Source organism: Fulmarus glacialis, unplaced genomic scaffold, assembly GCF_000690835.1.
Source record: "Fulmarus glacialis isolate BGI_N327 unplaced genomic scaffold, ASM69083v1 scaffold23185, whole genome shotgun sequence".
Taxonomy (NCBI): domain Eukaryota; kingdom Metazoa; phylum Chordata; class Aves; order Procellariiformes; family Procellariidae; genus Fulmarus; species Fulmarus glacialis.
In genome coordinates, this window is record NW_009211454.1 from 1 (window position 1) to 11,143 (window position 11,143).

Sequence of the window (11,143 nt, forward strand, 5' to 3'; positions counted from 1 at the left end):
GGCGCCTCGGCCCGGTGGGGCCTGCATCTCTCCCGGCCATACTGCTTGTCCTCTCCCCTCTCCCTCCGGTCTGGGGCTGTCGGCGCGCGGAGCCGCCTCCTTCCCTGGAGCAGCAGGACCGTGAACTAGGGAGTAAAGTCCGCCGGCGAGCTGCTTACCCTCCCGGTTAGTTTTGTCCCCCCTACAGGTAGCTTACCTGCAGCCTGGGGTGTGATGAACTTCCCACTCCTCAATGGTTAAGGATCGTTTTTTCCACCTGTAAGGAACTGGTCGTTTATCAGCTGCGCGCAGCCATTTAGCCCGGGAAAAGGAGATGATCCATAAAGCCATCACGTGTTTCCTGATACTCAGTTCTTTAACTAGAAATCGTTCTTGTAACAGTTATTACAACTTTAGAACTTAAGTTCATAGAGCTACCTGAAACAAAATATCCTGAGGTGGGTAAATAAGGATTGAGTACGAAAAACGTTTGTCTTTAAATACACATCTGTAAGACTCTTGCATCTGATAAACAAGTTTAGACTGTGACTGAACTTTGGACATAAGACAAACTTATCTCTTCATCAGTTTCTGACCTTCTGAATTTTTATGTTTCAGGGCCTTGATAAAGCAAATATGTTTTCTCTCATACAACGATGCTGCTTCCATACACCTTTCAAGGTAAGTTTCTGAAGCCTTCTTTGCTGTCTATATTTCTTAAAAGTAAAATAGCAAAAGGTATGACTGGAGCATTGGAAAAAAAAAAAGTGACTTACAAGTTGGAGCAGCCACATGTTTATCACTCAGCTTTTCTGAGAGAATTCCTAGTTTCTACAGTAGCTTTTAGCCAAAGCTAAGGTATTAGTTTAATAAAATCAAATTTTATTGTCTAATGGTCTTTTTTCTTCTCTCTTTTGGTAGAGTGGTGAGGGGATAGTAGCTAGTTTCTGGGGTGACCTTGTCCTACTTCTGTAATAATTTTATATTTTACTTTGAAAAGGACTGATATATCTTAACTTAAAAATGCCTAAAGAATGCATGTGTGGATGGAAGGATAGGTGAATACACAAACCTTTTGTAGTGAGTAAGGTTTGCTTACTTGCTATGAAGAACCCAGTTCCTCTTCATCAGCTAGCTTGTGAGAGCTGTATTACTTAGCTTAATTAGTTAAGTTCAAAACACCTGAAAACCGAGAGGAAGGGCAGCTGTGATGTGACCTGACTTGGAAAACTACTTGGTACAATATTTCATAGGTAGTTTAGGTAACTGTAGATCTGTAAGCCTACATTGTAAGGTGTTCAGAACAAGTTTTATAATTGCAGCTCCAGAAGTTAAACAGTCCCAGACTACTACTGTATGGAAAGAATAAGACAACTTGCTCTTCTCTCAGCCCCTGTCTGCAGAGAGAGGTGTGTCTTCTCTCAAGATCTCCAAGCCTTAACCCAGCATCAGTATATACAACCAAGCTCCAGGCTGTTCACACCTCTCCCCCCTTCTTCAAGAAGAAAACCCCCAAAGAATCTGACACCAAGGACTCGGGTGTATTGCAACAAAGCATGAAATCGCTGAAGGATTCTCCAAAGCCAGCCCTTTACTTAAGCCTTGCAGGGCTAATTCCGTTTGTTTCTGTGCCACTGTCAATGGCCGTCCAAGGGACCTACTACCCAGAGCTGGCGTTTGCTCAGATTACGTATGGTGCTGTAACAGTCTCTTTCCTAGGAGGAATGAGGTGGGGGTTTGCTCTCCCAGAAAACAGCCCGGCCAAGCCAGACTGGCTGAACCTGGCTAACAGTACAGTTTCTCCTCTACTTGCCTGGCAAGCCTTACTTTTTAAAGATACTACTCATGGTGCAATAATGCTAGTAATGGCCTTAGGGATAGCACTACATTATGACCTTTCCCTTCTTCCTACTTATCCTAGGTGGTTTAAAGTACTGAGGGTAGTGGGAACAGTGGTGATGGTATTATCACTATTAGCTACTGCAATGTTGAAGACTATTTCAGAGGAGCAGCTAAGTAACAGCAGACACAAATGGCAGAACACAAAATAATAAATCGGTAGCAAAAAGCTATTTATCTACCAATAAGGTATTTGTATAGAGTTCCAGGGGAAATAAAGACTTATTTGTGCATATAAGTCATAAGATGGCAGTGATCAAGATGCTTATTCTCAAAGTAAACAACTTAGCAAGTTTAATAGGGAAGGATTGTAAATACCGCTGACTTCGAAGGCAGGCATGAGTCTGTCCTTATCCGCAGAAGAAAGTGTCACTCTTAAATGAGATGTTACTGTCATATGAATTTAAAATGGAGATTCAAATGACATAGGTATGAATTGCTCTATGCTGAATTATTAAAGTATCTGGTTTAACTATAATGCATGATAATTTTCTGTGGTGGGGAGAACAACCATGTAGTCATAAACAGTAACAAGGTGAGAGCAGTTCTTCTAGTTTAATGTTTAAAGAAGCAGCAGAGAATTATGTAAAAGTACATACATATTCAATTCCTATGTTGTGGAAATGCTAAAACTCTTCTCTGTATTGATTTCAACTGAGAAGATGCCGAGAATGCTATGTGATTAAGTGCTAGTAAGGTAAGAACGGATAGGCAAGGTTTGTTTGCAGTGGTCACCAAGGTCAGCACTCACCTAAAATACGTCGTCCAGCCACTGTGATGGAGAAGGAGAAACTTTGTATCCTTGACAAGGTGCCATAAGAGACAGAAGGCTAACTTCCTACTCAGGCTTACTTAAATAAAAAGATACCTGGGCCATCTCTTCCTAGGTTTTGTCTGGACTTAGGGCTGCCTAGCCAAGGAAGCCGCATGCAACACAGCGATAAAGATCTGTCATACTCCTAAATTAAAGTACTATCAAATGATGATATGACACACGGACAAATGTATGATATGACACAAGGACTCGATTGCTGGCATTAGGGGATCAGATAATGGGACTGAAAGTAGTTTGTGTCTTCTCCCTCCTCAAAACTCGTTTTATTTGAGCACCCAGGGCAGTTAAAAATGGACTTGTAGCCTGCAAACCCTTCACAATGGGCCAATTATTGAAAACACTGCAGGAGCATATGCTCTTTGTACTGAAGTCCTCCTAACACATCATTTAGGGGAAGATAAAAGGTAAATCACATAGATTTTCTTTTCTAGCCTCAGCTACCTTAGGAAACCTACAAAATTGTACGTGGGCATATTCACTGTAGGCTTTTTATCTTAAGTATTCTTTAAGTACAGTATAAGATACAAGAAGAAAGCTGGAAAGTGATATGCACACACATTCTTAGGACTGATTTACATAATACTCATAGTTCTCTTAAAGCACTGTTCTTCATTGTTGTTCTATACAGAATAAGGCACATACCATCACTTAAAATTTGTTGTCTGTTCATTCTGCAAAGAACAGACATTTAAGAAACCTGCCTATCGTGAAGATAGAGCCACCTTCTGGTATGATATTGCTGAAACAGCAACTATGTACATGAGCCTCTAACTTTTCGTAACCTGTTAATCTTCACACGTTAACTGCATCATACCTCTGAAACGACGATATATTTCAGTGCTCTCTGAATACAAAGGAAGTAAAATTAAGTTTATAAATGAAAACAGTTCTTGTATTCTTTCTTACTTAGACATGGTGTTTTTTAAGATGGGTCCAGAGAAAAGTACTGTCTTTGGCTTGATTCGGGGAAAGAGGTGCTGAGTATCAGAGACCATAATCGACTGACTTCAAAGTTTCATTCAAACATGATAGAATCAACCACAAAAACTGGAGAAGGTAACTTCATACAACAGCAGACTCCCTCAAGCTCCACTAAACAGAAAGTTTATGGGTAGGGATCAGAAATGAACTCCTAGTTCCCAAACTAATAAAATACAGCTAAGGTAATGTTTCTCAAATGGTTCACGAAAGATCCTGAAAAGTAAAGAAGAAAGCCTAAGAAATATTACCTATCACTGGATCCCAGAGAGGGCTGCACAGAGCTGGCAAGGCAGCCAGACTTCCTAGAGGTCCGAGTGATTTTACACTGAGAAGAGAAATACATGAGTATTTTACTAGAGAAGCATGTTACTTGCACCTTTCAAATAGTCAACATTTATAACCAATCTTTCCTAGTGTCCCACTGGGAAATAGGATTTCCAGTAAAAAAAGAAAAAAAAAGTGGTAGTGATACAACTCATTATGATAGGAAAGCAACCTATTCAAGAGCATTCCACGGTCAGTTCTGAAAATGCATTTTATTATGAAAAACTGTTTAAAATAAGCTTAAACTTGGGGAAAAAAAAAAGACAGAATAGACATTAGTTCACACACAAAAGAATTCCTTTTGAAGTAAAAGCACACACAACGTTATAGAACAATCAGAGAAACAAATGCTCCATCATCTAGTATGTTTTAGCCTGGCAATCTCCAGCCCTGTGTTAGAATGTAAGACCTAGATTCTAAAGGTACCTGCAACACTCACCTTGGAGGCTTTTATTCATGTATTAATTTGTTAATTTTACACATGGGATATTGACCTAGATAGCATGAAGGCTCCTTTGTCTACACAGCGCAGGCTTCCTGTTTTGTGACATTCCAGTTGTGGTTTTGTGATCCAGAATAACACTGTCTATCAAAGTTCAAGCAGCTTTACTTCAGACTCCATCCAAATCATCCACAGCTGTGCAGAAAATGCAATCATATTGTGCAAAAAGCAACTTCAAGTATGTTAATTAAATGAATCTAGAAATAACTCCAAACTCCTAGTAGTATTGTTCTATTAAGCGTATCCAAGTTAAATACAAACTCCTTAAGACAAAACACACTAATAGTGTCACTTCAATGCTGAATGCAGCTAATTCTATCACAAAACACTCAGTCTGCTCAAATTTGGAAGGGCAGGATACAAGATGTAGCAAGGATGAATGTGTAAACCTTGTAGAATAGAATGTATTCCAATGCCAAGTCTCAGCATGTGTCACACAGGGTAAAAACACATTTAACTAAGAAAAAAAAAAAAAGAGCAAAAGGCTTTCCCTGTATTTTTATACCAAGAGCAGTCCTAAACAGAACAGCTACTCTAATGAATAGCATTTCCATTTAAAATTCATCAGAGCTTACACAAAAAGGAGCTCTACTGTCATCACTGATACCACTGAGAAGAAAAGCCTGTGCTGAAGTGGAATGACGTTATTACAACTGTGAGAATAACCTTCCAGAACAGGAAATTCTCAGCCACTTACCATCCAAGTTAGTGGGATGGCCAGAAAGTAAATATCCAATTCATACTTAATACCTGTCATGTCCAGCAGCAGAAAAGAGGCTCAAATATATCAAGGTCATAAGTAGAGGCACCAAGTCTTCCCCATCTGTTATCTTTCTCTTCCTTGTTTTCTACCAGAAGAGCACAATTAATGCTAACCAAATAGCCCATCTGCTCTTATCTACAGATAACTCCTAGCCATCTATAGTAGCCTCCTTCCAGATTGTAAGGCCAGCTAAAGATGCTAGCTTTGGTGCACCTTAGAGAGTTAACAACCTGATTAATGCCTCTAATGTGCTGGTATGATTTCTTCAGATTTTTACAGGGCAGATTTGCCATTTATTTCAGTGAGCTTAATCCAGTCGTAAGAGGCATTCCTGCTTTAAACAGGATACTCCCCGAGACAGACATTGGACAAGCCAATTTACTTTGAAGGGCAAGAGTTTTAGTATTTCCTTTTGCTCAGGAAAAGCCCTCTGATCTAATTCTCCACTGTCTACTGAAGCTCCTGTGTTAGAAGAGGTTTCTGGCCGACGAAACTGGAAATCTGAGGAGACAGATTTACTCATTCCTTGAATGAGTTTTCTTCTTTGTGTTTTACAGCACAGCTACACCTCCTTCGCAGCGGCTGGTGATCATGTTGGCAATTTCAGTCCAACTGTCCATATGAGGGTTATAAACTTCAACAGAGTCAGAGGTTACCGGAGCAGCAAAATCATGACTGGGAGCTCGGCCTCCCGAGGCATAAAGAAATCCATTCACAGCCACAACACAGACACCAGCTCTTGGTATCTTCATTGATGCAACTTCAACCCACTTTTCCTAATGAGAAGGTGGAAGAGTCAAAAGTAGTTTTATGGTAAGCCCCGATTCTGATAAATGTAACTTTTAAAGCTTAAAGACTGAAACATACACAAAGAACACTATGCATGCACTTCACAGGCTCAAATATGGTACGTGTTCCGTATCAAGAGGATTATCAAGACTGAAATGACAACACTTTCAGAAGTGGCTCAAATCATGCTAGTCACTGAAGAACAGATCACATACTATCTGTACACAACAACCCTCCCTTTCTGCAGTCAGATTCTTTCTTCAGATTGCAAGATGCAATCTGTCTCCAGAATAGTGAATGGTACAGTTTGAGGTGGGAAATAAGGAAAATTAGATTCAATTCCAAATGCAAAACAGAATGGCACACTGCATTGTGTTCTGCTTTTAACACTAGCTACTGTTCCAAAGAGCATCATATAAACATGAGCAATAATAGTCAGGAATAATTTCTTATCTTATTCAAAAGTTTAAGTGTTCAAAGTGATTTTTCTAGTTATGCTGAAACACCACTACATTTTGATGGATAAGAAAGATCTTCAACTTTTGCAACAAAGGGCAACTCTTAAGTTTTTCCAGGGAGTTTTTTCTCTCTAGTCAGATTACTGACCATTCTGTTGCAGAGGGGGAATCTATCCTCCCATCTTAACCCTAACAAGTATTTGCCAGACTACAGTATATCTATGCATCATCAGTATTGGTTAGCTTTCAGTTTCCCAAAAGCATGCATACAATCCTTGTAAACACTCCACTAAGTCAGATAGCAAGATTCTACAGACTGGTTAGGACAGACAGACCCTGAGGTCACTGAAGCTTTGTTTCACTCAGATTACCAGCCAGTAGTGAAAAGGAAATGGAATTGCCAACTTTTTTCTTTTTAGAGAGAGGAAGCAGGCTACCTCTATGGCATCTTACAGAAAGTTGATGCAAACTACATTATGAAAGAAAGGGACTCTACCATACCTCTTCAAAGGAGTATCTTTCTACAGTAGCAAGCGCATCCTGAGATTCATTCCAGCCTCCCACAGCATAGATACAATCATTGAGAGCAGCCACACCAAGATATGCTCTTCGGGTGCCCATTGGAGCAAGCTCAGACCAACGTTTAGATACCGGGTCATAGACTTCAACAGAACGTAGCTCTACTCCTTCATTGCTGATACCACCAATAACATAAATCAAACCTGTAGAAACAGAGTTTTTCCTCTATTAGGTTTCATAATACAAAGGTTTGAAAGACAGAAAATGTTTGTCACAATACAAGTTTCAGCCTGACATAAAGATTGTTTAAGAATGCCAGATAAAAGTCCTCCATTTGTCCAGTAGTAGCATACACAAAGCTTTCATATGAGTAACTTGAGGCTCCAGCACTAAAAGCTCTGATGAAAGCAATAATTAATCAAGTGCAGGGGAGAGAATTCAGAAGGCTGCAACTGCTGACCAGCCTGGATCAAATGCTTAACAAGCACATTTATAGATCAAGCCTTTAGACATGTCTGTCTTAAAATAACCTGTGGCAACTCTTCACATTGTCACAAAGACACACACAAACCCAAATACGGGAGGTTAATAAAAGCAGTATCAGAAAGGACAATCAACTGTTAAAGACTAGTTGGATAACCATACTGGCAGCCATGTAAAAACTGTTCATGAGATAAAAGGCACAAGACAGAGACAACTTTATAGTCTTTGAGTTCTGCAGAATTAAAAAGGTGATACTAGAAGGACAAATAACTGAGCCACAAGCTTGTGCAACTGACAGCACAGTACAAGACAGAGGTAAAAATCTATGACTGAAACATAAAGCTTCAGAATCCAATGGCTCTTGGAACTGTTTATGGATACAAACTTAACAATACTCACCTTGCATTTCACAACACCCAAAGCAATAACGGGGCACAGCCATGCTTCCCACCACATCCCAACTATTTTCTTCAGGATCAAATCTTTCAATTGTGTTGCCAATCTCTGCTCCAACCCAACCTCCTGCAAATAACAGCAAACACAGGAAAGAATTTAATGGCATGAAATAGCTGCATTTTTAGACATACGGTGCACTGTTCCAGGACAGACTAACTCTGAAACCAGTATGCAATCTACAATTGAAATAAGTTATAACTGAACAATAATTAATCCACAAAGATTTACATGAGCTAGTGCTCATGTAAACAGCTGTTCTTCAAAACTTAAGTTCGAAAAGTTGCAACACCAAGATGTAATATTTAAGATCAAATCAATTTACAAGTTCCATGAATTAACACCTTTAAAATTAACTTACCCAAAGCATAGATAGCACCATAGCACGTGCATACTCCCAGTCCACAACGTGGATGGTTCATGGAAGCCACAGTGGTCCACTGCTTAGTAACAGGATCATAACATTCAGTACAGTCAAAAATCATCGAGTCCTTCTCACCTGCATAATAAGAGCAAGAACAGAGACAGGGGAAACACAATGTTTTGCACTGCAGATATAGAAGGATTCTTCAACTCCTTCCAGGACAGACAATATTTGAAAGCAAAATCTTTCTTTCAGCTAACCAAATGGCCAAAGTAACAAAAGCTTTGTTTATACCTAGAACTGAATCATCACTACAAAGAGCTTTCATCAACAGTTGCCTGAAACATTACTGAAAACATCAGAGGGGTGAACAAGCACAGTGCTACACACTTTTTAGTCCGCAGCACAACTGACAGGGTTTTAAAGACCAAAGAATGTGTTCTGCGGTTACAAAAACAGTATACATATGCATTCTTTAATGATGGGCTGGTAGAGCTACTCATCACATCCTTGTGCGAACATACATAACATGCCTTTCCAGGTAGGCAGACGACAAGTGGTCTGTCCTGTACTACTGCCTTTTATGCTATGGGCTTCTGCTAGACTACAAGTGAGAAAAGAAATACTATTAGTGGTGGTACACAAAGTCCGCAGAATATCCAACATCTCTTAGTATATCTGCACATGTCCATAGGCTTACCTGTGAGCTGCTATACCATGAGGGGAGAGCAGCTTAGTAAAAAATGGCCAACATAGGAGTCCAAACAGGCATTCACAGAGCAGTGACGGTAGAGAACTAAGGAACCTAATTCAATTGTTATTACATCTAAAAGTTATATTATGTACTGTTGGGTTCCTCAGAACCACTTACAGGAAGAATAATTTAAAAAATCCCCATCCATGAGTTCTTTAGTATCCATGTAACAACAAAAGCACATTTCAGCTGTTACCTCCAATGGCATAGACCATTCCTCCCACCACAGCCACACCCAGCCCACTCCGCGCCTGGTGGAGAGAGGACACCGTGGTCCAGTAGTGGCTGAAAGTGTCAAATCGCTCCACACAGCTGAGGGCTCTACTGTCACTCCAGCGTCCTCCTTGCAGTCGGGTGTACCCACCTAGAAAGTAAGTGGAAAGATCATGGCTGAGTAACAGCTTCCTGCTCATCCCCATGCTGCTTTATCTAAACCATACAAAAAAATGACAGTAAAGGCCATTAGCCGCTTTTAGAAGGAACTGGACTTTTCCAAGTAGCATTGTTTCCCCAGCATACAAAAAATTGTTTACCTTGAAGGTCACGTAACTTGTGCCTGAGCTGACAACTTCACCACAACACTACAAACATTACTATTCATGTTCTCAGTAAAATGCAGGGACCAGCCAACAGCCTTTTTATCTTAAGTTGGTGTACTTCCCACAGGGTGAAACAAGAGCATTCCCTTCCAATACAAAGCTCCAGCTTTGCTGAAAACTTGCAATTTCAAGTATTCCATCACATGAACCAAAGTATTCTGGACAGAGAAAACTTCAACCTTCAGAAGAACAAGGAGTGCAGTGAATTTGCATACACCATTCCAGCAGTGAACCATGGGCAAATCCTCTGCTCATCTGTACCTTTCCACCCAAGGCAAATAATTTCTAGAAGGCAAATCTAGGCTTTGAATGCAATGTCATAATGCCATGAAATGTGAATGCTACCCTTCTGTGCAATTCTAAGCAGAAAGCAGCTAACATGGTAACTCAGCCAGATAAAATATTTTGCTATTTTTTAATCTTTTGATTAAAAAAAATTCCAGTATCTCTTTCGGTACTGTAATATGAGATACTACTTCATAATTTGTTTTACAAGGTTCAAACAGCCACATTCTAACCTACTGCATAAAGGTACTTCCTGGCTTTCCTCCGGGGACGACCTTTAGAAGCTTGCAGAAAACTGCTGACCTTGTTCTCTTTGGGAGATTTACAGACTTCACAATATTCTTTCAATAGAGTTTGCAGGGCCACCCGAAGGCTGAAATCTGGAATACCTTGAGGAAAAAAGCAGATTAAAAAAGGCACAGTAAAAATTACAGACAATAAGTAACTCAGTTGTAGAAAAGTTACTAGCTTCTCCTAAAACAGCAGACAAATCAAGACTGCCTACTTTTATAAGACTTTTTCAAAAGCACATTTTTAAGTAAGCTGTGCTCATTTATTAAAAAGTAGAATTTGTGTGGATAGAGTAAATCTTTTCAATCATCACGCTATTCATTTTAAAGAGTCCATCAAAATCCAGCAACTCTGAACGACACATGGTTTGCTCAAACATCTGATACTGCTTCTTCTCTTCTTTCACTTACTTTCTATGTATTTTAGGAGCCTTTGTGCTGGTAGCAGAGGGAATCGAACAGGCTCCAGTACTTCTACGACGTATTTCTTTCTTCTTCCCACATCCTTCAAAATCCATTGCATTGCCGCTGTGAAAACCTGGTACTCGTCCTCGATGCTTAGGTCCTCACTTCGCAAGATCTTAATCAGCTGCTCTTTTGTCAGCGCCAGGAACTCCTCCCCGCTCTGCACCTCCAGGAAGTGCGCGTGGATGTAGCTCTCGGTGAACTCCATCAAGTCGTGACAGGCGATCTGCTCGGAGAACTGGAAGAGGCCGATGCAGTTCAGCGGGTCGATCTGCCCCTTGAGGAACTCGCAGCAGAGCTCCACCACCTCGGTGAGCTGCAGCATGTCGGCGGCGACGATCAGCTCCTGAACGTTGTGCTCCCCGATGCTCACCACCCCTGCGGGCACGCACACGACAGCG

The 11,143-nt window shown here is 40.5% G+C and overlaps 2 protein-coding genes across 2 annotated transcripts; one reads left to right on the top strand and one right to left on the bottom strand.

The window, feature by feature from the left end:
• The first annotated feature begins 615 nt into the window (after positions 1-615).
• Positions 616-2,030, top strand: TMEM69 (transmembrane protein 69). Its single transcript, XM_009577552.1, has 2 exons — positions 616-660; positions 1,302-2,030. Exons 1-2 carry the CDS (start codon positions 616-618, stop codon positions 2,028-2,030), a joined length of 774 nt encoding a protein of 257 aa, XP_009575847.1.
• Positions 2,031-5,647: 3,617 nt separating this feature from the next.
• IPP (intracisternal A particle-promoted polypeptide) lies at positions 5,648-11,133 on the bottom strand (the record flags this gene model as incomplete). The annotated part of the gene is made up of 7 exons (XM_009577553.1): positions 5,648-6,059; positions 7,032-7,252; positions 7,932-8,054; positions 8,347-8,484; positions 9,300-9,467; positions 10,221-10,376; positions 10,689-11,133. Coding segments are annotated over 7 exons (1,476 nt in total), but the record flags the coding sequence as incomplete, so codon positions are not given.
• Between the last annotated feature and the right edge of the window lie 10 nt (positions 11,134-11,143).

Bases quoted from the DNA above. Each gene is read 5' to 3' on its own strand.
- TMEM69 (XM_009577552.1), top strand. From the start codon at position 616: ATGTTTTCTCTCATACAACGATGCTGCTTCCATACACCTTTCAAG. The intron at 661-1,301 runs GTAAGTTTCTGA...TTATAATTGCAG, and splicing joins GCTTCCATACACCTTTCAAG to CTCCAGAAGTTAAACAGTCC.